This window comes from Candoia aspera, chromosome 1 (assembly GCF_035149785.1).
Source record: "Candoia aspera isolate rCanAsp1 chromosome 1, rCanAsp1.hap2, whole genome shotgun sequence".
NCBI classification, from domain to species: Eukaryota; Metazoa; Chordata; class Lepidosauria; order Squamata; family Boidae; genus Candoia; species Candoia aspera.
Window position 1 is genome coordinate 231,224,007 of NC_086153.1, and position 27,434 is coordinate 231,251,440.

Genomic DNA, 27,434 nt, shown 5'->3' on the forward strand with positions numbered 1-27,434 from the left:
TGGAGCATGTCAACAGATACATACATGGATGAAGATGAGGCTGTCAATATCCTCCAAAGGCTTTTTGAAAATCCAAATGTATCCAAATCCCTCAAGGCTCTTGAGTAAATTTAGAGATCTTTACCTTTATACCTTACCTGCCTGCAAAACTAATTTCTCCCTTTATTATCAAATATGTGGGATGACCCCAATCAGAGATTTTAAATTGTTTACTGAAGGATCTGTCTAGCAAAATCTGTGGGAAAGTTGCAAAATTATCCCTGTTGCAATCATTAGAAAGCATTGATTCTGTATTAAGCACAGCCAAGAGAAGCTTTTGATAAAAATGCTACTTTTATATTTTTATGATTTTTGGCTATTTTTTTTTGTCCTTGATAAATTGCTTTCAGGTACCTTGTTCTAACGTTTATGTTAAATTGGTTTGTGATTATATAACAAATAAATTGTATGGATATCTTTGAAAAAAAAAGAGCTGCAAGAAACTGTATTCCTGTTGCTCCAATACACTGCCTGCATTGACTGTCCTCTCCAAATCCTCTCTTTGATGAACTGTTTCCTCAAGTCTTGTCTCAGTATAATGACTTCCCTGGATAAAAATAGAATCTAGGGTTTCAAGCCAGAATGCCAGGGAAGGGTGGTTCCATTACTTTTGGGACTTAAACCTGTGCCCTGAACTGTTGTCTTCATAAATTACACCGAGACAAGAATGAGCTGCGGCTTATTTTGTGAAGGGCTATTTCTGTCCCTTTTTTCCTTTCGATCACGCAAGGAAGCGGCCTAGAGCAGGGCCGCAACTAGGGTCTGTGTCAACCCGGGGCAAACATGGATTCCGCGCCCACTTTGGCACCCCACCAGCGCTCATTTTGGCGCCCCACCAGCGCGGCGCCCAGGGCACATGCCCCGGTTGCCCCCCCCCTAGTTGCGGCCCTGGCCTAGAGGGACAGATTGTCTGCATGGTTATTTTCTGAGACTAGATGATTTCCTGCCTTTTGAGTTTACTGTAGGTCAGTGCTGAATGAAATTTGATTTGCCTTGTGCCTGATTAGCTTCTGCAGTGGGAACTGATGTAAGCAGACACTGCACTGATACCGTTTAAGATGCAGAATCTTTAAAACATCAAATAGTCTCTTTAAAGTATAACATGCCACGAGAAGCTTGGAGACAAAAACTACCAATTGGTCAGATAATTGATCATTCAGGTTCAATGTGGGCTGAGCTTGGGCAACCTTTATGACTTCTTTTTCTATATTCTGTATTTTGGTTGGCACAACAATGATACCATATCAGGCAAGGCAGTGAGGGATGAAGCCATAGCTCCCTCCTTCGGTCAAGAGAGGACCTGTTTTGCTGGGAGAAGATTCTAATTTGAATTCCTGACACAGACAGTAAAAAGGATCTCTAGGAACAGGTGTTCATTAATGGTCCTTGGGCAAGGATGCTGCCATTTCTGAGCTGCGCTAGATTACTGGACAAGTAGCCTGACCTGATATAAACATCTTACGTTTCTGTGAGTTTCAGATGGATTTTAAGTTTCTTGAATCCAAATGAGTAAACCTACAAATAAGCATATGCTAGTTTATTATGCTGGGAATGTGCAATTATTTCCCATATTATATGATTCTATAGGAATCATTTCTGGTTTTTGTCTTTCTCCTTAAGATTGAAATATTTTTGTATAGGAAAAATATACAAAATTTGCAAATATATTCTGCAAATACTGTATATGCTCCCACAGTGGGATCAACAGCTTCACTACATCTGGGCACCAGGTAGGATGGGGTCACCCTAAGAAAAGAAACAGGGCAATTATCCAAGGTTCAGATTTAAATTGTCTTGTTACCTATTAACCATTTCAAAAACCTAAATGCTCAGCATGTAACAAAATATTGTAGCAATTGCTTTCCTGGGAATATGTTTGCATCATAGACATAAAATAGTTTAATGGTTGTTCCTTCTGCCCATGGTCAAACACATGAACTGTTTACATAGTTGTAGAAAGGAACCTGATTCACTGGATTGGAATGGTTATCACAGGCCTTCTGGAGTCATTTTTTGTTGTGTTGCAAGTAATACCAATTCATAAAGCTCACAAAGGCTCTTGACTAAACATAGGTGCTAGCAAAGATTAATTACATGAAGCATGTCACTCAAACTATTTTAACCAAGGCTAAATTTGGACACCCAAATGACAGATCGGCTCTGTTTTTTGCCCAGCTAATTGCAGTCTGTCTGGCTGCTGATCACTCAGCAACCTGAAAGAGAAATCAATGTTTCTTGAGTTTGACCACAACTTTGGCTGGAACTGAATCTTCACCATGTGCTTGTATTAGGACGGTTAGAAAATACTTTTATCATGCACTAGCTTTTACTGGCTGACTGTGCTTTTATATCTAGGAAGTAACTTGAGCCCACCTTTGTGTATCTTGTTATATAAAGAGCAAATAAAGCTGTTTCTTTCTGCTGCTCATGAATCAACACAGGCTCATCCCAAACAAACATGTTTTTTATTTCAGACAAAAACCTGCAGTGCAATAAAAAAAGAGGCTTCCCCTTGATCATACAAGTCAGACAGCATGTTGAAAACATGCAACTTTTCTAATTAGTGGAATATTGTACCACTAGTTTATTTTTTATTTTACTAGGCTTATATGTCACCCCAGCCAACAATTGATTCTGAGTGGATGACAATCCTACCATAAGCAAGCAAAATTAAAATAGCAAAAATAGCCCAAAGTAATTTTAAAAACTACGTAATACAGTATTCCCGTGCTAAGGAATCATAACCCTACAGAATCATATATTCTTATATAGAAGAAATTCCTCTCAAATCATCTCTCCCTCAAAGGCCTTTTGAAATAACCAGGTTTTAATTGCTTCTATAAATTCTAATAATGCTGGGGGAAGTCAACATGTCCAGAAGGCATCTGTAGGAAGAACAATAGTAGTAGTAAATCAGAGTTTAGGAAGGAAATTACCAGAACCCCCTACATGGTTTCAACTTCCAATGAGGCTAGTTTTCCTTTGGAGACAGAGTATTAATTACAAGTGAGCCTTTTTCTGCTTGTAGACTGCTGATGTAATAAACTCTCCCTATACGTCTGGGCACAGCTTCATAATGCATTACGTACCTTCCTTCCAATTTTATTCGGCTCATGTGTAATAAAGGTTGGATCTTGTCTCTGCATCACAATGCAATTCTTGTTGTTATTCTCCATTTCTATATCTTGTCCTGTCATAGTCTCATTTTAGGAACTCAGTCCTGTTTGGCCACAAGGCGTCAGAGTGGCTTCAGAAATGAAAAAGTGGGGAAAACTGACTGGACTTGTGTGGGTGTCATACTGAAGAGGTTAATCCCATAGTTTTCACCAGGTTTTCACTGTCACCCCAGGAGCACATTGTAAACTAAGTCTACCAGAGTCCTTGGCAAATCATTTATTCAAGCCATGAGTTCCTTCCAGCAGAGAGCTATCTCGATTTTGTTTCCATAGCTGTGTTTACAGCAAATACTCTCTGCCAGGCTGTGAAAAATGCAAAAAAGAGTGTTGACAATATTTGCGCAACTTGTGTTGCCAGCCTAACATAACTCTATTATGGAAGATTTTTCTTCAAGGAAACATGACTGAAGTGGTGGTATTAGAGAACATTATATCAAATCAGGATATGAACATATTTTTTGACATTTGAACTTGTGCGTCTTTGGCAATTGCTATCTAAATGCTAAATATGATCTGCATAGTTAGCGTGTCCCCTGGAATAAGGCTGCAACTCTAACCATTGCTAATAGACCTTAAGTTCCACTGAATCCAGTGGGAGTCCATGTTGGAGGGAGGTGGAATGAAGAGTTGGTCCAACCGCAACATGCTTTGTTCTCACACGATTTATTTGTTTATTAAATTTATACACCACCCTTCTCATTATTAAAGTGACTCTGGGCAGCTTGCAAACAGAAAATCATAAAAACCATTATAAAAATACAAGAAGGTAAAGGAGAAAAACTAAAAAGGCGAAGACAGTATCTTCAAACCACCAACCACCCCTAGGGCAGCCTACCGCTCTTGGATCCCCAAGCTAGTTGGCAGAGCCAGGTCTTAATGCTCTTCCGGAAGAGTGGGGGCCAACCTCACCCAAGAATGTGTGTTTGAAAATCTCCACATCCCGATTTTTTAATAGTTGAGATGTAAGCTGCAATATTCAATTTTTGTGACAGCCTAATTTTGCATGTATTCAGGCCTCATCCTGAGGAAAAGCAAAGCCCTCTTTGCTTTATCCAGGATAGGTAAGATGCAGTTGTCTCTTGATGAAGCTGAATATTCATCTCCATTAAGACTGATGAAATCTCAACATTCCTTCAGACTTTCCCTATTTCTGTAGAATTGATTGCCTTTCAAGAATGGAGGGAGTCCCAGGGCTTCTTTGGTGCTAAGACCATACCAAAGAGAGTACAAAAATGAATTACAGTGAAGTTGGACACCAGACATTCACCCAATTTCCTGCACTATATCATCTCTAATCCTAGATGGAAAAAAAGCACTAGAGCTGGATTCCTGCTTTTATTTATTTAGAGTATTTTTTCCTTTTACTGAAACTCAAAACAGCATATGCATTAAATAACAGAAAGGAAGTAAATGGCAATTCTGCTCTAAACGGAGACATTTCATGTACTTCTGTAGCTCCCTCTGTCCTCTTAAGAATATGGTTTAAGGTCTTCTGGCAGCTTCCTTTGCTTTTTGTATAAGTGTTCTTTGAATCCCTGTAGGCAGCCTTTCAAACTTCCTCTGAATGTCTCCTGTTTATCAGAAGTGACAAAACGCTATGGAAACTGTGTCTATTATTAATAGCTCTGGAATATTCTCCCATGCAACTAACGCCTCAAGAGAACAATTCACAGGCCAAGAAATCTCTTACAGGCAGCTCACTAGACATCACGTTCCCCCTAAAGGGGAAAAATTGTTTTTTCCGACGATTCCCTTAAACATAGAGCAGAACTGCTGAGAGGCTGCTAGAAGCGATCTCTCTTTACCTTGCCCTGGCTCCATCTGGCCCTTCTGAGAAGTAGCGGCTATGATTGAAAGAGGCACCTGCTGGTTTCCTGATAAAAATAGGAGCATTTAGTTACCCATCACAGAATGGAGGGTGGTTGTATCAACAGAGTAGTAAACAATGAGAAAAATGCTGCAGACAGGCATAGCAATAGGAGCAGGGATCGAGATACTGGCAGAAGAAGCCAGGAGAAAGAAGACACGAAGGAAGTGAACTATCTCCAGGGAAAGACCAGCCATTGGGTAGGTGAAGTCTGATTTCTAGGGCACTATCTTTCCCAGTGGTCCCCAGTGGGCTCTGGGCTCACTAAAGAACTGTGCCCAGGTGTGGCTTCAGATAAGTGTTTATTCCCAGGATAGAAGAGGGTGGCCAGTTGATGGCTCCTGAACCAGGTTCAGGTTCCAGGGAGCTTGAGTAGGATTCTTGAACTCTGGAAAGAGAGAGAGAGATGGGAGGGAAACCTCACAGTGAAGCTATCCTTAGAAGTGTACCATGTTCTCCTATCATCCAAGGAAATTTAGGAGACCTAAGAAGAATGTTTATGTAGGGGAGTCACCCCTGATGAGCTACTCTTTAAGTATCCCCTGAAGGACACTGAGGGCCAGAAAAGAAGAGCGGTAATGAAGTGTGTGATGCTAAGAGTTCTTCAAAAGAGCAAAGTTGGCCCATATCTCAGTGTGGCTACTAATGGCCAGGAATCGAGCCTTCTCTTCAGTAGCATCCCAGCTGTGGAATTATTTCCTCAAAAAGGCTCAACTGGTGCTTATTTCAGCACCAGGCACAGAGCTTTTGATTTCACCAGCTCTTTAAGCCAAATATATATTAATCCAACCTATTTTCTCTCTCTGATTATTTTCATACTGCTTTTCATTTTAACTGCTGATTATTTTTATATTGCCCTTTTATATGCTTTATGCAATCCTTGTTCATGCTTTTTTTAAAAGTGTTTTTACAAAGCATTTGAGGTTATTTTGGAATATTCAGCCTGAATGTTCATTGAAGGCTAAGTTAGGCAACTCTTCTCTCTAAATAAAAAATAAATGTGTTGTCTCTATTTCAATGAACCTGTAACTCCTTAGTAGATTTTCAACCAGTAAAATTGTTATTGGCAAAACTGTATTTTGGAAGGTACACCAATTGAATTTCTGTTTATTGCATAATGGTCAAAGGCGAAGAATGTCAATCCATTTTACAATGGTGACAGCTCTAAGAAAACTGATAGATGAAGGAAAATAGCAAATGCTCTATGATGGCACTCTCAAGGAGCTTTGGTATCTATCTTTGATTTAAACATGTTATTCATAGAGCTCTAAATCATTTTAAATTTAAAATACATGCAAGTCAGCAAGGCACAGAATTTCTGCTAGAGAGAAGGAAGATACCAACGTTGCTTCAAATCTCATACAAATCAATTTCAGGAAAGTTACACAGGACTACAGCCTTTAGGACCTGCCCATAGTTGCAGACATTATCAGTTTGGTTTCAAGGAGTTTATGGCATTTCTCTTCAGCAAAGGATCGTTACCTTGTCATGGTGCTGGAGCTTGAGCACCTCAATGATGCCATGAGCTAAACCGTGAAGGGCTACCCAAGACGGGAAGGTCATGACAGAGAGATCAGACTAAATGCGATCCCTGGGGAAGGTAATGGCAACCCACCCCAGTATTCTTGCCGTGAAAACTAAATGGATCAGTACAACCAGAGATACGTCAGTATACCATCGGAAGATGAGACCCCCAGGTCGGAAGATGGTCAAAATGCTACTGGGGAGGAACAGAGGATGAGCTCAACTAGCCCCAGACGTGATGACGCAGCTAGCTCAAAGCCGAAAGGACGGCTAGCAGCCGACGGTGCTGGTGGTGAACGGCGAATCCGATGTTCTAAGGATCAACACACCATTGGAACCTGGAATGTAAGATCTATGAGCCAGGGCAAATTGGATGTGGTTATTGGTGAGATGTCAAGATTCAAGATAGACATTTTGGGCGTCAGTGAACTGAAATGGACTGGAATGGGCCACTTCACATCAAATGACCACCAGATCTACTACTGTGGACAAGAGGACCACAGAAGAAATGGAGTAGCCTTCATAATTAATAGTAAAGTGGCTAAAGCAGTGCTTGGATACAACCCAAAAAACGACAGAATGATCTCAATTCGAATTCAGGGCAAGCCATCTAACATCACAGTGATCCAAATATATGCCCCAACCACAAATGCTGAAGAAGCTGAAGCAGAGCAGTTCTATGAGGATCTGCAGCACCTACTGGACAACACGCCTAAAAGAGATGTTATTTTCATCACAGGAGACTGGAATGCTAAGGTGGGCAGTCAAATGACACCTCGAATTACAGGTAAGTATGGCCTGGGAGAACAAAATGAAGCAGGACATAGGCTGATAGAATTTTGCCAAGACAATTCACTCTGCATAACAAACACTCTCTTCCAACAACCTAAGAGACGGCTTTATACATGGACTTCACCAGATGGACAACACCGAAATCAGATTGACTACATCCTTTGCAGCCAAAGGTGGCGGACATCTGTACAGTCGGTAAAAACAAGGCCTGGAGCTGACTGTAGTTCAGATCACGAACTTCTTCTTGCACAATTTAGGATCAGACTAAAGAGATTAGGGAAGACCCACAGATCAGCTAGATATGAGCTCACTAATATTCCTAAGGAATATGCAGTGGAGGTGAAGAATAGATTTAAGGGACTGGACTTAGTAGATAGGGTCCCGGAAGAACTCTGGACAGAAGTTGGCAGCATTGTTCAGGAGGCGGCAACAAAATACATCCCAAAGAAAGAGAAAACCAAGAAGGCAAAATGGCTGTCTGCTGAGACACTAGAAGTAGCCCAAGAAAGAAGGAAAGCAAAAGGCAACAGTGATAGGGGGAGATATGCCCAATTAAATGCAAAATTCCAGAGGTTAGCCAGAAGAGATAAGGGATTATTTTTAAACAAGCAATGTGCAGAAGTGGAAGAAGACAATAGAATAGGAAGGACAGAAAATTAGAAACATTGGAGGTAAATTCCAGGCAAAAATGGGTATGATCAAAAACAAAGATGGCAAGGACCTAACAGAAGAAGAAGAGATCAAGAAAAGGTGGCAAGAATATACAGAAGACCTGTATAGGAAGGATAACAATATCGGGGATAGCTCTGACGGTGTGGTCAGTGAGCTAGAGCCAGACATCCTGAAGAGTGAGGTTGAGTGGGCCTTAAGAAGCATTGCTAATAACAAGGCAGCAGGAGATGACGGCATCCCAGCTGAACTGTTGAAAATCTTGCAAGATGATGCTGTCAAGGTAATGCATGCTATATGCCAGCAAATTTGGAAAACACAAGAATGGCCATCAGATTGGAAAAAATCAACTTATATCCCCATACCAAAAAAGGGAAACACTAAAGACTGTTCAAACTATCGAACAGTGGCACTCATTTCACATGCCAGTAAGGTAATGCTCAAGTTCCTGCAAGGTAGATTTCAGCAGTTCATGGAGCGAGAATTGCCAGATGTACAAGCTGGTTTAGAAAAGGCAGAGGAACTAGGGACCAAATTGCCAATATCCGCTGGATAATGGAAAAAGCCAGGGAGTTTCAGAAAAACATCTATTTCTGTTTAATTGACTATTCTAAAGCCTTTGACTGTGTGGACCATAACAAATTGTGGCAAGTTCTTAGTGGTATGGGGATACCAAGTCATCTTGTCTGCCTCCTGAAGAATCTGTATAACGACCAAGTAGCAACAGTAAGAACAGACCACGGAACGGACTGGTTTAAGATTGGGCAAGGAGTACGGCAGGGCTGTATACTCTCACCCTACCTATTCAACTTGTATGCAGAACACATCATGCGACAAGCTGGCCTTGAGGAATCCAAGGCTGGAGTTAAAATTGCTGGAAGAAACATTAGCAATCTCAGATATGCAGATGATACCACTTTGATGGCTGAAAGTGAAGAGGAACTGAGGAGCCTTATGATGAAGGTGAAAGAAGAAAGTGCAAAAGCTGGTTTGCAGCTAAACCTCAAAAAAACCAAGATTATGGCAACCAGCTTGATTGATAACTGGCAAATAGAGGGAGAAAATGTAGAAGCAGTAAAAGACTTTGTATTCCTAGCTGCAAAGATTACTGCAGATGCTGACTGCAGTCAGGAAATCAGAAGACGCTTAATCCTTGGGAGAAGAGCAATGACAAATCTCAATAAAATAGTTAAGAGCAGAGACATCACACTAACAACAAAGGTCCACATAGTTAAAGCAATGGTGTTCCCCGTAGTAACATATGGCTGCGAGAGCTGGACCATAAGGAAGGCTGAGAGAAGGAAAATTGATGCTTTTGAACTGTGGTGTTGGAGGAAAATTCTGAGAGTGCCTTGGACTGCAAGAAGATCAAACCAGTCCATCCTCCAGGAAATAAAGCCAGACTGCTCACTTGAGGGAATGGTATTAAAGGCAAAACTGAAATACTTTGGCCACATAATGAGAAGACAGGACACCCTGGAGAAGATGCTGATGCTAGGGAGAGTGGAAGGCAAAAGGAAGAGGGGCCGACCAAGGGCAAGGTGGATGGATGATATTCTAGAGGTAACGGACTCGTCCCTGGGGGAGCTGGGGGTGTTGACGACCGACAGGAAACTCTGGCGTGGGCTGGTCCATGAAGTCACGAAGAGTTGGAAGCGACTAAACGAATAAACAACAACATGGCATTTCTGCATATTCAAAGATAGGAAAAGCATCAGCTGGCATTGGGAGGGCAAAATCAAGGCAGAGAGTAATAATCATCCCAGAGTTCACCACCATATTCAGTATCTAGCTCAAATAATGCCCCATATTCTGTGTGACTGGTACTTGCAGGTGTAGAGGATTACTTTCTTCAGTGAAATTTTTTTTTAATCTACTTAAACTGCTTCTGCCACTCAGTGAATGAACTTACAGCTCCAACAGAGAAGTGACATTTGCACAATTATCACCGCAGATACACGCTGATACTTCCTTCAAATCAGATTCAACTCTTGGTGACTTCATGGATGCATCCATGAAGTTTTCTCATCAGCACTACAACAATGGATATTGCCCTTCCAGGATGCTTTTTCAACTTCCCAGTCTAGCCTACAGCCCTGACTTTTCCCATCCTGATACTAATCAGCCCCATCTCTGTTTAGCTTTCTTAAATCATCCAAGGCCAACTAGGCGCTACGTCTTAGCTCAGTGTTTAGCAACCTTGACAACTTGAAGATTTGTGGACTTCAACTCCCCAGAATTCTCCAGCCATTCTGAAAATTTTAATACAGTTCTAATTCCTTGCTGGCTGGGGAATTCTGGGAGTTGAAGTCCACACATATTCAAGCTGCCAAGGTTGCTAAACACAGTCTTAGCTAAACTAAAAAGTCTATTTCTTCTAGATATGTCAGGGATATTCTCAAACCTCAGTAGAGTTCTGTACTGAAGGGGCACCTAGGGATTTCTACAGATGCTATAGTGTGAGAATTCACTATGCCACTGAATTATGAGTAAAGCCACTGGAAATCCAAGGCAGAAATGTGGGGATGAAAGACAAGAACAGTAGCACTGTTCAGAAGGGATGACCCAAGGGGGGATTGACTGAAAACAGAGTGGGGAAAAATTATGTTTGGAACTGGTCAATGGACATACAGTTACCTGTCAATAATTGTTCGGATTATTTCATAGCATTCCCTTTAGACAAATTACACACAGTCATCATTGTTCAGTGAGGGCCTGTTCTTCTTGTTCTCTCTCTCTCTCTTTTTCGGGAAACAGTTTTCTTTCCTGAAAACAATAGGAAGCTTCCCCTACAATTCATATACATATTGAGCAGACAGGATAGCAGAAGCATGACATAAAGAACAAATGAACAATGTGGCTTTTTTAACTGAAACAGCAGTTTTACTGACAGTGCAATCCTATGAGTTTACTAATTAAAAACAAACAAACCCATTGCTTCGAGTAGGATTTTTTCCCTGGTAAGTAGATATGGGATTGGAGCCCAAGGAAGAATGGTGGGGTACCAAGTGAGAAGAGCTGAGAGAGTTCTGGGCATCCTGACCTCTTGAGTGTATTTGCAAATGTCAGGAGGGTATTTTTAGCTCACCTGCCCCTTCTCCCCATAACTGTCTCTTGCGCTTTCCATGTCTGAGTCACTGGCTGTTCCTGGACTTTGTTGGCAGGTTTTATTTAAAGATGATTTACTAAGTGATAAGAAAAGAGGGGGCAAGGAGTTCCCCTGCTTCAGAGGATCTATCTTGTGCTTCAGATGATTTGCTCCTTTGAAGTGTTCTCAGATAGGACCAATCCTTACTGTTAGGCAGAAAGAGGCAGGAATAGCAACTTTAAAACATTCTTTGAATTATAACCGCTGTGTTTTTACTGCCATAGGAGCAGCAGACTGTCTATGGGATTGCTGCCTTACCTGCCAAGAGAACTTGCATTTACTTGGGATATCACCATGTATCTGTGCTGGGGAGGGGAAGTATTGGCCACTCTGTCTTAGACAGAAAAATGTACTGGACTAGCCCTGATAGAGGTTGATGAGTTTAGCCGCATGCATAGTTCTGCCTGTTAATTGAGAAAGAAGGCTGGATTAAAGCACATGTTGCCAGGCTCTGTGTTAAGCCACGTTTTATGACCTCACATATTCCTGATTGTAGGTCATGCTGTTTCCTTTGTAGAGAAGCACAGGAGGATGAACACAAATGCAGCCCGGCTTGCGCCCAAAGTTCTGATAAAGGATGAAAACTTCAATACAGTTTAATGGCTTGTACGAGACATAGGATCAAATTGTTCTGAGATATAGAAGAAGAGCAGAGAACAGCAAGGTGTTTTTACTGCCTTGGGTGTGATTACTATGTAAGGTGATTTTCAGCACAGCAAGACCTCCAGTTTGGCAGCAATTCTGCTTAGAATTTTCTTAGCTCTTAAGAGCATGCCATGTACCTGGAAGAAAGGGTTCATGAAACCAACTCTCCCTTCACACTCCTTCTCCTTCTCCTTTGGAGGTGGAGTCTACAGTAGATCTCAAAGAATGAAATGTATTCAGTGCAGCTGACACATGCACACCCATCCACTGATGACTCTCTGGATGAATAGTCCCTTATCACATGAAATGCCCCCAGCTTTTCAGTACAGTCAGATCACACATTTAACTGCAAATCAGATACCAAGGATTGCCCAAGCAGTTGGGACAAATTAACAGTTACAGTATATTAATTGGTGTGAAAAAGTGGAAACCTTTAACACTGAGGTTTTACTTTACTCTTTTCACTGTATATATTTCCAGAAGTGGAGCTTGAAGAGGCCACCTGCTTTGCACTCCATTGAAACAGCAGAGAAACGTGGTACCATGGAGGCTGGAGACACAAAGCAACAAGAGAAGAACCAGCAGATCAATGGGCTACAGGAGAAGTCAGGAATGACTCAAACTGCATCTGAAGGGGAGAGCAAGGCAGAAAAAGCAGAGACTGCTGAGAAGGAAGCTAAGGAGGACAGAAAGTCCACAGAAGAAACTGGGAAAGAGGTAGATGCAGCTAGTGAAGCAGAGAAAACAAAGGTGGCTGCTGGGAATGAGGTGCATGGAGAGAAGGAGGCTGGGAAAGCCGAGGCTTCTGGGATTGATGCAAAGGGGAAGGAAGAACCCACAGAGAAAGTTTCAGAACCTGAAAATGAGCAGTTATCCAAGGCAAGCCAGAAGGAGAAGGTAGTCAAAGACAACAGCCAACCAGAATCTGAGGGTGTATCTGGAACAGAAGATGATGTTTCTGGAAAACCAGAAGACCTTCAGGAAGAGAAAGGGGGAAAAGCTGATGTTTTGAAGAAAAATGCCAAGGAAGAGGTGAGAATAGAATGTATTTCAAACTGTAATCATCTACTTCTTTTCTTTTAAGAGTATTATCTCCTGATACTTCCTTTCTATCAAACATCAAGGGCAATTTTATCCTTCCTGTCATTACATTTTCATGCCACAGTCTTTTAGTCTAAGTAGCTTCATGTTGGTGTGCAAAGAGACAAAACACACTTATCTGGACTCCTCTTTTATTTATTTTATTTATCCCACCTTTATTATTTTTGACTTGTCACTGATTCTAATTTGTCTACATTTAGCTACTATGCCAGCTTCTTTTTCTGTATACAACATGCAAGTACAAAACTCATAGTAAGACAAGTTTTATTATACTATTATTCAACCATTCACAAAGAATTTTAAAGAATTATTAAATAACAATACATTTATATGGCAGCTTGCCCAGTTTTCCTCACCATGGTTTCTGTTTTTCTAGCCATAAGAAATCTGGTAAAGACAGAAAGAGCAGAGAAGGAGTGTTATTCTTCCATAGGAAACTAGAGTTGAAGGAACTTTTCCTGGGGAAGATGGTTGATAGAAGGGGGACGATTCCTCCTTTTTTTTATAGCTTGGGTTGATGATCCATCAGATACATAGTATTCCCAGCCACTACTGTACAGCTCTCAAAGCTCTTGATTTTGTGCCACTGAAATTGGGTAGCAAATCATCAAAGAACAAAGGCTTGCAAATAAGAAAACATAGGCCAGTTAAGGCTACTGTATCTAACATTCAAAGCCAAATGTTCCCATTGAAAGAATGTCACAACTTCTTCTTCCACTTTCTCCAGAATTATCTTAGTGTCATTATCATTCCACTTGCGGATCTCAGATATAGGAAGGAAGGAAGGAAGGAAGGGAGGGAGGGAGGGAGGGAGGGAGGAAGGAAGGAAGGAAGGAAGGAAGGAAGGAAGGAAGGAAGGAAGGAAGGAAGGAAGGAAGGAAGGAAGGAAGGAAGGAAGGGCCTACCTTTGTTCTATAGTTTACTAGAGCTTTGTGGGCCAGCTGCACTTTGACTTGAGACACTTTAGTTATCATAATGTGAAGCTTTTCTTTCTCTCTCTCTCTCTCTCTCTCTCTTTTGCAATACAGCATGATCCTGAATGTTACCTCACTTTGTATCCCTTCTTAGGCCTTCTTCAGCACTTCCAATAATGGAGGAGGTTCCAGAAGTGACATAAAGTGAGGTAACATGGCAACTGAACACTTTAAAAATGGGGGAGGGACATTGCTTTGAAAAAACATCTGTAAAGCAAAGCACCCTTCCAAAGCTTTGCTTTTGGCTTATTAAGTCATTTTCTGCCCTGCAAAGCAAGCCTCTCTCTCAAGGTTTCTCTGAGCTTATGAAGAAAGGAGATCACTTTAAACTCAGCATTACTTACTTTCAAGTGAAATTGGGTAAACTTTGGACGCAGTTTTTAAAAATGAAAATTACGTTATCGTTCTACAGGAGAACTCTGAAATTATATAAGAACTGCCTATTATTATTTAAAATGAGATGAAGATGCAAAACTGACCTACATATCATTAGTGTTAACTGTTGCCTTCCTAACATCTTTTGAAATAATGACTCGGCAGTGCCTGTTCTAGTAGGAAAGCCTACCAGAGATTTTGATGAGATTCTGCAGTTATTTAGCCAGACAGGTTTATCAAAGGTATATCTGAAACTGACTAGAAAAAGAAAGGTGAATTCCCTGCTTACATTGTGAAACTGACTAGAGAAACTCAGGATTTCCAGACCTGTAATAAGTTTAATGGATAAACTGGATAAACTATTGCTCTTTAGGCTAGAAAGCAAGAGGGAAAAATAGCAAGAAAGATTTTCAACAGAAGGAGGACATTCATGTATGCAGAATTTTATAAACTATAAGGCTAAGTTACAAAGAAAAGACCCAGTGTGCTGCAATGCTTAAGGATTCAGAATGGGGGACACTGGGGAGTCCCAGATTGAAGTGCACCCTCAACAATGTGGGTTGGGTGAAAGAATGACCAAAGAATGACTTTGGGCCAGTCACTCTTTCTCAGCCCAACCCAGCCACACTGGGGAGTTATTATGGGAGAAGGGAGTGCTATGCATGCCACCTTGAGATGCTGAAGGAAAGGCAGAATATAAATCTAAAAAATCAAATAAATGAAGAAATAAATATAGTTGACCTTCCCCACCCTCGTCCCCTACCTGCAGGGCAGCACTTCTGATGAGCCTCTTTCGCCAGAAGCTGAGGAGGAAGAGGAGGAATACTGGCCAGAATTCCCTCCCCGTTCCCCTGCAGCAAGTCCACAAAGCCCAACAGAGCTCAAAGGCTTGGAGACAGGTGAGGAAAACATCATTCAGCACACTAAGAAGCCAGAATGCATTAAAGCTGGACAGACAGACTAAAGTTAGAAGTGAGATACTGCGATTTATTGCTTGAAATAATACCTCCTACAAAGACTGCCTGGAATTTAATCCCAAATAAATCATTTTAATTTCTACCAATGAAGCAACAATAACAAAATCCTCCACAATCAGTGTTTCTAGACTTCATAACTTCCCGCATTACTCCACATTCCTTTTGCAGACATTTTCTCTCATGACCTTCACTGATATTACTCTTAAAGCTCCTACAGTTATTGACCGTATAAGCAGGAACCCCCGTTTTACCCCCTGCCCCATGAAGCTGGTCTCTTCTCCATTTCCCTGCAATGATTTACGCAGCCTTCTGCTGCCATCTTCTATACAGTACTGCAAAACATGGGCCAGTACAATATAGAGGAGATTGAAGAGATGACAGTTCAGATGATGGGACATGGGATAGAGGTTCATTCACAAGGTAGGAAAAACTAATAGTACACATGTCTGTAATTCAATCTAGGTGGCGTTACTCCAGCCTCTACTGCTCCAGAAGCTGCTACTGGGGATTTTGCCAGGTGAGACAATCTCTGGGAGCATTTCTAGCAGGATGGGCTATATTTGGGGTGGGCAAGATCCAGGTTTGCAAGATATATTGGGAGGATGGCTACAAGCCTATCTCCAACCAGAACTTGGTGCAAAGGATATACACTTAAAAGTAGAAGAAGTGAGGAACAGATTGAGTTTCAGAGTTAAATATAACTCATGCTGCCAAACACACAAACATTCTTATTCCTCCCTCAAGGTTTTTTCACTTCAGCACTACCATTAGATGTGGAAGAAAAAAAGTGGGAGCAACTGGGTGGCTCCTTTTGCTAAACCACTGGGAGAAAAGGATCCTTGGCAACTGACTGCAAATCATGGAAAGGTCTACCAGCAATTCTGGATCTTTTGCCCATCCCAGAGGCTGCATTACCACTTTTTACTCTGCAGGGGGCACTCAGGAATCAAAGTTCAGCAATGACTGGGATGATCAAAACAGGACAAGGAGTAACAACAGTGACAAAAGTTCCTTATGAACACTACCCTCAAAATCTTAAGCCCTGGCCTTCAAGCTGCTATCAAGAACTTCACATTTCTAGTACAAATCCTTCTGTGGCCATAAACTGGCTGCTCAACAGACACCTCTCCCTCTTGTCTTAAGCCCTGAAGGAAAGCAGCAAGATGGGCACCTGATGTCAGGCCCCCAAAGCATTAACCAGTCCAGCAAGTGGATGCCTTCCAGAAGTGCTGGGACTAGAGCTCCAGCTTCTGGCCCTAATATATGAAAGGACAAATGAAGGGAGAATGCTAACAAAGATGTGAATATTCAGAAAATTGGGAGGGGCAGAGAGAAATGCTGGGGTGGTGAATGAGAAAACTTGAGAACCCAAAACTGGAGGTAATACTGGTTCAATTTTTCCTCAGATCTTCACATTTCTAGCTGCAAGATGTGACATTTTAACAATGATTCTCCAGTGAGCCATGAGCCAAACTGTTGGCATACTTTGCTGAAGAGTGAGGAGAAAGGGATTTCCCCTTCCCTGCGCCACCACACCCATCTCTCCTGAGCAGCTCTGGCTGAAGGCCCAGGGTAGAGATCCACCCAGTGCCACCACTAATGCTTCTTCAATGCATTAGTCCAGTGTTTCTCAACCTTGGCAACTTGAAGGTGTGTGGACTTCAACTCCCAGAATTCTGGGAGTTGGAGTCCACACATCTTGAAGTTGCCAAGGTTGAGAAACCCTGCTTTAGGCTCAGGATGTATTTGTTTCTGGTTTGCAGCCCTGAAGCTGCCCTGAAGGGAGAGAAAGAGCCCCCTTCTGCTGCACCTGAGGAAGCCGCTGCTGCCAAAGAGAAAAAGAAGAGGCCTGCCTTGGACCGGAGGGAGATAACCAGGCCAAGGATGCCGCCCAGGGGACAATCCCGCAAAGCCATTGTGGAGAAGTTTGGAGGGTAAGGCTGTGTCTCGAACTCTGCCATGGCTTCTTCAGCCATGGTTTGTTCAGCAAGCCCTACTGATATACAGATAAACCTTTCTATACCTTAGCTTACAAATCACAGTTGCTAAATTCATACCTCACAGTAGGCCAAAACCAAACAAATTACATTATGTCTTAGCGCTGGAATGGGCAATATGTCTCCAAGGCTGTATGTGGCCTGCCTGACTTACTGACGAAACTTTGCAGTATGGTTTCCAGACATTTTGAGACTGAAAACAAATTAATATTTTACTGTTAGCCCTACAAGAGGCCATGCATTGAGCTCCACCAGTTGACAATTTGTTCCATTTGCAAATCATCCTTAATGTGCTTTATTGCTGCCCCTTTCACTTCGCTCTCACAGTATGCAACTCCCAAATGAGTTCATCATACTGTCTAGTTCTGTGCCAGTCACTGCTCAGAGCAAGCCAGCCAGTATCTGAGTTCAGAGACAAGCAGACCAACGTATGAATGGCAGTCAGTAAGAGTTCAGTCTCCCTGCCTCAAAACTCCAAAACTCCAATCACCTAGTCCATAGCTCCCAGATTCTAGCACTGCATGAATTCACAAAGAAAAGAAAAACAAAGTTAAAGCCGCCCCCCTTTTTTCCCCTCTGGAATCCTTTCCCTTCATACATGTACTGTCATGCATTTGTCCAATAGTTTACAAAGCATTAATCAAGGTAGCCTGCTATGTGGGTAATTGCAATGGATGGATTGCTTTGGTGAAACTATTGGCAAATGCTGAGAAGCCAAAAAAGGCTTCTCCTTTCATGGTGCCAGATCAGCATTGCTAATGAATATATTATTCCAACAAATCCTGACAGGAATGTATGGTTACTGATTTTCGTACCAACATAACTGCACTTGAGGAGTTTTCTCCAAGTTTGACTGGCTGAAACATAAGCTATGAGACAAGGGGTATGACAGGCCATCTGTTCAATGAGAAAGCAAAGAAAGAAACTGTGCTTCACACAAAGCTGAAGTGAGAGATTAGCAAAAAGAAAAAAACCTGATTTTTTCAAAGCTCTTAAGGAAGTGGAGTATTTAGAACTTTACTATATGCTACTTCTGCTTTGTTGAAGGGCCGTTCAATAAAAGGAATGTATCATGCAGCAAAAGTGGAGCATATCCTTCACACAGTGTACCTGAACGTTGAAAAAACAATCCCCCAACCGAAAAGAAAAAAAATCAAAAATCCCAGTGACATCCATTTATGTGACACATTGTGATGGAATATGAGGGTGACCTTGGAAGATGGGGGGGAGAGGGGGGAGGAGAGATACCGCCTAGGGAACGATCAGATAAAAGAGAAAGGAGTCCGCAACAGACTAACAGCCAGAGAAAGAAACTTAGGAAGGGCGGTAATTACTCAGGTGGTAAACAGGGAGGGCAGAAGATTTGAACTTTCAGACTTGCAAGATTGATGTCAACCCTCCCAGGTAAACCAGACAGGAAACATAACAAGATGAGCTAGTTCTACTTTATTGTAAGGCTACATTAACAGAATCTTGCAAGTCTGAAAGTACAAATCTCCCACCCTCCCTATTTACCACCTGAGTAATTAGGGCAGGCCCTTCCTAAGTTTCTTTCTCTGGCCGTTACTCTGTTGTGGTCTCCTTTCTCTTTTATCTGATCATTCTCTAGGTGGCATCTCTCCCTGTGCCTCCCCCCCCCCCCGGTTTTCCAAGGTCACCCGCACATTCCATCACACACATACAGTACTGCATTCTTTGCCTCACTGCCTTACCCAATTCTGCTCTTAACATATATAAATTGTATAGCCCCTGGGAAGCTAATGGTTACTCACCCCTAGCTTAGCTCAATGTATAAACTCAGCCTTCTCCAATCATCACCCAGCCAGCACTAGCTACAATTATCATCCAAGACCATTTATAGGGTGTCATATTTAGGAAGTGTAGTTAGATCCAACTGCCATAAGAAACTTCAGATGTTGGGCAGTAAAAGCCCACACCAGTATACTTCAGATGTGCCTGCATAGCCAGGTAAGCCCACCAGAACACAACCATATGCAGCACCTCTAAAAGACAGATACTGGCCCTGACCAAGAGTTTCTCCTGAACAGATTATAAAATGCATAGGTATCTACATAATCAGATTAGACAATAGATATTGATACAAATCAGACAGATCTCTGTCCCAGCTGATGAACAGCAGAAAATAATGGGAGGAGGAATTACACCAGCCAAAGTTCATAGGATTTGTGCATGATTAAAAATTACATTTGTTTATTCTCTACCCTCCTATCCACCTCCCCCTTCCCCTTAAATCATCCTCCAAAGGGCTGCAACTGGTCCTGCCCCCAACATCAAGAGGACTGGAGCTGCAAATACTGTGAAGACCATGTTGCTGGAATGGTGCCGGGCCATGACCCGTGGCTATGAAGTAAGGTATCAATTATGGAATGTGAACTCCTCCAGTGTCCTTAAATGTTTCCCGAAAGTGAAGTAGGCAAATTTGTTTCCCTTGGAAGGCAGAGTGGGGCACAGGGGGCACTAGTAATGCAATAGCAGGAAGGCCTATGTGGATGATCAGCATTTAAGAGATATGAAGACAATATTCCTCTAGTTCCAACAAACTTAGTCATGCTCTTAAAAACTCATTACTGTGTATATTTACTCAGAAGTGAGTAAATATACACAGTTGTGAGTTTTTAAGAGTACTTGGGAAAGCACCACTACCCAGGGTTGAAGTCTATGAACTTGTAGCACCCCACTCCAAAAAACCACTCTGCTGACAACTCTTGTTTGTATTGTCTTTTTTGGCTATATATAATGTCTCAGAGACATTTCTAGATTCTAATGGTACTCCAAATTCTTGCCCTGTTTCTGACCAGAGTTGGAAAGCAAAGACCTGGAGGGATCATAGTAGAATAATCTCTTCTGTGAACTAGGTCAGGAAAGACCTCTTTGTGTGCTTGCTGGTATTTCTTTGTTATTAACCAACACATAAACAGTACTGCTGGGCACTATTATGAGAGTATGAAAATACACAGGTGCAATTTTAATCTGTACTGTTTTCCCATTATGCCTTATATTCAGATGTTGAATTTCACTCAAAGGGTTAAGAGAACGAGTTATGTACAAAATTGCAACTGAAAGCCAGTATATCTCACATATTGAGATAGTAAGGTAATTTGGAATTATAATGTCTAACCTTTAGTAAAACTGTTAGGGCACAGTGAAAATAGTGAAATATGTGTCCATACTTTGTGTAAACACAGGACCTATCACAATACTAGCAACCATCCAGCAGAATTGATGACACCATTGCTACATTCAATGCATGCTGTATGTCAGAAATGGCTGACCTCATAAATCATGACCTACAGCGCAGGCATGCTTGAAGGATTACTGAGAGGCAAGTGATAGAAATAGTATGTGAAGTTTTTTTAAAATAAATTAAAAGTAAGGTGAAGTAAGGATGCTGAGCACACAGGGACAGTAAGTATAATTCTTCATCTTCCTTACAATTTTGCCCTTCCATGCTCATAAAGGGGAGGGCATTAAATCTTTTCTTCTTCAACCTAACAGTCTAGATTCAGAATGCTTCCCAATTACTGCCATGCTTTTACAGATGACCTATTTAACACTAAAGAATGTTCAAACTATCGAACAGTGGCACTCATTTCACATGCCAGTAAGGTAATGCTCAAGATCCTGCAAGGAAGACTTCAGCAATTCATGGAGTGAGAATTGCCAGATGTACAAGCTGGGTTTAGAAAAGGCAGAGGAACTAGGGACCAAATTGCCAATATCCGCTGGATAATGGAAAAAGCCAGGGAGTTTCAGAAAAACATCTATTTCTGTTTTATTGACTATTCTAAAGCCTTTGACTGAGTGGACCATAACAAACTGTGGCAAGTTCTTAGTGGTATGGGGATACCAAGTCATCTTGTCTGCCTCCTGAAGAATCTGTATAATGACCAAGTAGCAACAGTAAGAACAGACCACGGAACAACAGACTGGTTTAAGATTGGGAAAGGAATACGGCAGGGCTGTATACTCTCACCCTACCTATTCAACTTGTATGCAGAACACATCATGCGACATGCTGGGCTTGAGGAATCCAAGGCTGGAGTTAAAATCGCTGAAAGAAACATTAACAATCTCAGATATGCAGATGATACCACTTTGATGGCTGAAAGCAAAGAGGAACTGAGGAGCCTTATGATGAAGGTGAAAGAAGAAAGTGCAAAAGCTGGCTTGCAGCTAAACCTCAAAAAAACCAAGATTATGGCAACCAGCTTGATTGATAACTGGCAAATAGAGGGAGAAAATGTAGAAGCAGTGAAAGACTTTGTATTTCTAGGTGCGAAGATTACTGCAGGTCCTGACTGCAGTCAGGAAATCAGAAGACGTTTAATCCTTGGGAGAAGAGCAATGACAAATCTCAATAAAATAGTCAAGAGCAGAGACATCACACTGACAACAAAGGTCCGCATAGTTAAAGCAGTGGTTTTCCCAGTAGTAACATATGGCTGCGAGAGCTGGACCATAAGGAAGGCTGAGAGAAGGAAGATCGATGCTTTTGAACTGTGGTGTTGGAGGAAAATTCTGAGAGTGCCTTGGACTGCCAGAAGATCAAACCAGTCCATCCTCCAGGAAATAAAGCCAGGCTGCTCACTTGAGGGAATGGTATTAAAGGCAAAACTGAAATACTTTGGCCACATAATGAGAAGACAGGACACCCTGGAGAAGATTCTGATGCTAGGGAGAGTGGAGGGCAAACGGAAGAGGGGCCGACCAAGGGGAAGATGGATGGATGATATTCTAGAGGTGACAGACTCATCCCTGGGGGAGCTGGGTGTGTTGACGACCGACAGGAAGCTCTGGCGTGGGCTGGTCCATGAAGTCACGAAGAGTCAGGAGCAACTGAACGAATAAACAATAACAAGTAAAGTCCTGTTTGAGTTGAACTCGACTCCTGATGACTTCTGGGACATATTATGTAGTTTTCCTTAAAACTATGCAGCATTTCTGATTCAAAGGGAAAAAGAGGCATCAGATCACTTAAGGGCATACAAGTAGCACCTGCTGGCAACTCCTTCAACCAAATGCTCTTATTCTGGGATTGCACTCTAGCAGAAAAGGGCAGCCACACAATCTGAGATAAGATGTAGCTGCTTTAAGAAGTTGCCAATAGATGTTATGTCAGCAGCCCCCAAGGGCACCAAATCCCTTTTCCTCTTCAAATACAAAGCATCGCACAACCCTAGTTCTCTTAGCAATAATACAAATGATTTGCCTTTAACTTATTCCAGGATATTTATTTGGCTTCCCAGCCTAGCCAACTACTCTGGAATTCCTTGATAATCTTCAATTCAAGTACTGATCAGGCCCAACACTCTCAGTTTCTTAGCTCAAGCAGAATTGACCAGATGCTGCCATTTGCTGAGAAACTATCCTATATAGTGGAGAGATGTTTCACTGAAGCATCTTAAATACAGTATATTACATGCTAAGTGTAATTTCTTTGCAACTACTTATACTCTTGATTATTATGGGATATAGATAGGCTGTCTCTCATGCTAAAAGGATATTATGTACTTGTCTAGGGTCCTCAGATACATTCTATGATTCCTCAAAACAGTAATGTGTGCTATCATAATAGTATAATCTCACTAGAGGTTGGCAGAGGGAAATTTTTTTAAAAAAGTAAACCAAACTAGGAATCCCCTCTAGGTGGAGATCACTAGCAGAGTATCTGATTTCATGAAACTTCCATCCATTTTGTTGTGGTGGTTTTCAAATCAACACAACTTGTTCTATTAAAACAACATGTTCTACCAGAATGACAAATTTAGATTAGATATGAATACATTATTCAATTGCTGGTGCAGTAAGTGTGCAGGAAAACCTAAGGAGGGGAGGTGGCTGAGCTTTTGTGCTTAATATTTCTTTTTCTTTTTCTCATTCTCAGCATGTAGACATCCAGAACTTTTCCACCAGTTGGAAAAGTGGCATGGCTTTTTGTGCCCTCATCCACAAGTTCTTTCCCGATGCCTTTGACTACGCAAGTCTTGACCCAGCGAATCGGAAAGAGAATTTTACCCTGGCCTTCTCTACTGCTGAGTGAGCATTCCCCTCCCTTCTAGACCTCAGGATATGACCACAACTATAGGGCAGGTTGAGTCAGGGAAGAGCATGAACCTCCAGAAAGTACACTCTGGTGTTGGTAAATGTGTAAAGTTATTCGCTGAAGTAATTTTGTCCTGCTTTCCAGCTCTACTGTTATATAGTTCATATGAAATAACAGCATTAACAACAGATCAAAACCAAGTCCAGCAACTGATCAGTTAAACTGACAGATGTGCAAATGTTGCCCACTTTAACAGGGATTAAAATCGTAGCATGATCAAAGGGTCTCCCACTGATACAGGCAGCAGGATGGGGAAACCATCCTATGAAGCAGGGAGGCACATAACCTCCAAAAGCAGGGAAATCTAGAGAAAAGCATATAGGATTGCCTTAGCATGTGGGTACAATTGTGTAGACTTTATTCTGGTACTTGAATTCCATACCACATGGGATGTACAATTTGAAGCCCTGTAGCTTACTTTTAAACTGACTGGTGGCTAAAAATTTGGCACCATATACGTCTAACCACCAATCCCACCTATATTTAGCAGCAATATTTTGGATCAGTTTTAAAGTTTGTGAAGCATCTCCCTAGGCAGCCATGCAAACAGCAGAATGCAGTAGTCTAATCTCATTGCTATGAGAAAAACATGAATGACAGTGGCCTAGATATCCTTATTCAGGAGTGTCTGCAGCTGACAAATGGCTTTATTTTTGGTCATAAACGGCAGCTAGATATCCCCAGCTAAGATTCACACAGATCCATAAGCTGAGAACCTGAACTTTAAAAGAAGAATACAGCCTTTTACAAAAGGGTGGCCTCCATTTCTCCATTCCATAAAGCTATCAGCTACTAGTTTTCCCATCTTCTTTGGACTGACCTTCAGTATAGGCTTTCAGCCTGCCCAGTTCCTCAACTGAATCTGATGAAGAGAAGAAGCAAAGCTGAGTATCAGTCACCTATTGATACCACTTCACGGGGATTCTCCTGAAGTTCTCAGTGGCTTTATGTCAATTCTGATAAGGATTGGAGACAATACAAAGCTTTGCAGAGCTTTATAGTACAAGTGCTGTGAGACACAGCAATAGTCTCTCAGCTCCACCTTCAGGAAACAGCTATTCAGATAAGAAAAAATAACCATATTCCTTCTCAGATAGCCAGGATCAGGAATACAAGTACAGTCAGAAGTAATGAAACATCCTGCTACAGAACATCCATGAGAATTAGCAATTTATTTCAGCCCAAAGCTACTCCTGAAACCAGATTATAGAATTTAAAAAGCCTGGAATTATTATCTATTACCTGTTAGCATCTCTTGTTTCAAAAAGAAATGATGGTAACTAGCACATGATTAGGTTTGCTAAGGAGCTACTTCACAACTGCTTCATTCATTCAGCAGGGACTGCTTTACAAGGAGAAACTAGCTATGTCTTAGTTGATCAACCTTCAACTGTTAGGCACGATAAAACCAGAGTTCAAGAAAAGAGGTAACCAATACTCCTTCAAGCAAATTATTGTAACAACCTAAGCGCCCTACTGGATCAGACTAAAGTTTTACCTAGTCCAGAACTGTGTTCCCCAGTAGTTAAAAAGAAATCTTGGATAGCATCCTCCCACCTGTCCCTCAGTAGCTGGTATTGACATGCACACTCTCTCTGAACCTGGAGGTAGCATATAACCATAAATAGTAATCAGTAATCATCTATTCATGAAGGAAAGCAGCACATCTTCAAAGCACAGCAGACCCACACCAAGCTGTGACAGACAATTACTTCAAGGACACCCCTTACCAAATTGCTGGATCAATTAGTATACCGATGGTGCTATATAAATGTCATGCTTCAAGATAACATTAGCTCTGAAGGTGAGAATTCAAAGCCTTTGAATAGCCAGGATAAGGACCCATTCTGGAAAAGCAGCAGCAGCCCTTGCCAGATAACTGGGCAAAGGAAAACACGATAGTCAGACAATCAAAGGCAAGAGTAGGTTCTGCATCTGTATTATGTTCCCCAGAGTTTCAAAAGAATTAACTTCAGTGGCTTATAGTATCCTTGGTGTTACTCTTGAGCTACAATGAAATTGACTCAACTTGAAAAGGCAAGTTGTTCCAATTAACTGCCTCCTTGCACCTCAGCTTCTTAGATGAGCCATGATTTTCCATGCTGATCCAGCTCTCTAGAATAGGGCTTCAGAGTTCTGGGGATGAAGGGTTATACTCAAGCTGCTTTGCCAAATCATTGAGGTACGCAGCATTCTTGACTATTTATAATCTGTTTCCAGGACATATGCTGACTGTGCTCAACTTCTGGAGGTGGATGATATGGTGCGCATGAGTGTTCCAGATAATAAATGCATCTATACCTATATCCAGGAACTTTATCGCAGCTTGGTGGAGAAAGGGCTAGTAAAGACCAAGAAGAAATAGAAATGCAAAGCAGGCTTAGGTTCGAGGCTCATTGGAAGCTATAAAAAAGCTTGATGGGACAGGTAAGAGGGTTACTGTGGTTCTCTTCTTCAAAGGGAAATATCTTCTTGAAATTCTAAAATCACATTAAGTGCAGCAAGACAACACCAAAAGAAATGGAAAGTGATAGAGGGATTGAGATCTTGCTTGTTGGTACTACTTGGCAATGAAGAACTTCAGTCATAATTTGTTTTTAAATTATCCCCCACCCTTCAGATCTAGCTTGGAACACCTACAAGTGTTTATGTATTAGGGCTAAAAAGTTCAAGGTTCCATATTTAACGTAGGAACTCTGACATATTTCTTGGAAGTCTTATCAAGTCCTTGGCATAACAAACGTTACTGTGCTACCTTCAGGACTTGGGAATGATGCTCTTATTAGTGGGATAAAGCATGTTCTCCTTTTGTGGGTCACAAATTCCTACACACCGTGTTAGTTTATTAGCTATCAAGAAATATAGTACTGTATCTACACAAACGGAAATGGCTGGTGATGGCTGCTATTTTAGTCAGTGGAAAAGCATCAAAGGACAACACCTAAATGATTAAAAGATGCTTAAGGATGTTAAATGATAGGTGTTCGATCAATAGAAAAGTCCATCTTGATGGCAGGGATCTCAACTCTCTCACTACTGGGAGGACAGCCATTTTGGCTTGCAAGACTGGGGTGCAGGGGGATAGGTTAGCTGTTTCCACTTCCAGCAGAATTTTAGAGGTCTAGCCGCAGCATGCTGGGGCAGTAAAAATGGCAAATACATACAGTTACTTGTGAAAGGAGGCTCCCAGGCAAAAGATGAAAAACCAGCATAGTATGCTAGCATTTGCTGACCAGGTGCCCTCTGGATGTGAGGCTTCAAGCATTAAGATCCCCAGTCAACATGCCGAACACATTTGGAGGGCTCTGGATTGGGAAAAGAATAGCCTTAGTCAACCACTGGATCTTTTCCACATTAAAGCTGATAGGGTTTCAAAGAAAAGTATGGCGGTGGCTCTTCTATTTCCAGTTGGCAGGTAGGCTGGCTTGTAAACCTGCTTAGAAACACTATAGAAATCACAGCAGCTGTTGGGAAGCTATGCTTGGGACCATCCACTGTGCTTTGCTTCTATGTTTTCTCCAAGGATCAAGAGGCTTCAAATTTGGGATTTCTTTTATTTTTCAGAGGGAATGCAACATGGGATGTACCCTGGCTAAAGGACATATATTCTGCAATTGCCTGAGTATGTCACTGGAACCAACCCTACTTAACCCTTATTAGCACCAAAGTCTGCTATGTGCCACCCTTCTGCCAAAGTGCTTTTGAAAAGAGCAGGAAAGGAACGCTTACTGATGTCACGTCATGTCAACACTTCAAAAATCTGGTTTTTATGGAAGCAGAACTGAGCCCGTCCCAAATAAACATGACTCAGAAGGAGCATGTCCTTCCAGATGTTGCCATCACCAACTCTGCATCCTGTTTTTGGATTGCAAAACTCTTCCTGCAACCCATGCTGCAAATGCCTGTTCCCTCACAAGGCACCAGTTCCATTAAAGCACAACTGTACCACACTGTATTCTTATGCTGCTTTCTGTTTTAGCAACTGCAGCTCAGGTATCTACAGCATGGCTTCCAGGGGACAATGCA

General features: G+C 41.7%; 1 protein-coding gene across 1 annotated transcript; it reads left to right on the forward strand.

Moving 5' to 3' along the window:
• Positions 1–4,924: 4,924 nt before the first annotated feature.
• On the forward strand, positions 4,925–27,356 carry SMTNL1 (smoothelin like 1). Its single transcript, XM_063314769.1, has 11 exons — positions 4,925–5,282; positions 12,341–12,662; positions 12,696–12,892; positions 14,030–14,079; positions 15,085–15,209; positions 15,750–15,804; positions 17,051–17,221; positions 19,550–19,652; positions 23,190–23,341; positions 25,629–25,835; positions 26,973–27,356. The coding sequence occupies exons 1-10, from the start codon at positions 5,127–5,129 to the stop codon at positions 25,771–25,773; spliced, it is 1,476 nt and encodes a 491-aa protein (XP_063170839.1). The 5' UTR covers positions 4,925–5,126; the 3' UTR covers positions 25,774–25,835; positions 26,973–27,356.
• Positions 27,357–27,434: the final 78 nt, after the last annotated feature.

Excerpts from the sequence above, each read along its gene's own strand:
- SMTNL1 (XM_063314769.1), top strand. The coding sequence starts at position 5,127 with ATGGAGGGTGGTTGTATCAACAGAGTAGTAAACAATGAGAAAAATGCT. Across the intron at positions 12,893-14,029 it reads AGAAAAATGCCAAGGAAGAG|GCCTTCTTCAGCACTTCCAA; the intron begins GTGAGAATAGAA and ends ATCCCTTCTTAG. Across the intron at positions 23,342-25,628 it reads CTGGCCTTCTCTACTGCTGA|GACATATGCTGACTGTGCTC; the intron begins GTGAGCATTCCC and ends ATCTGTTTCCAG.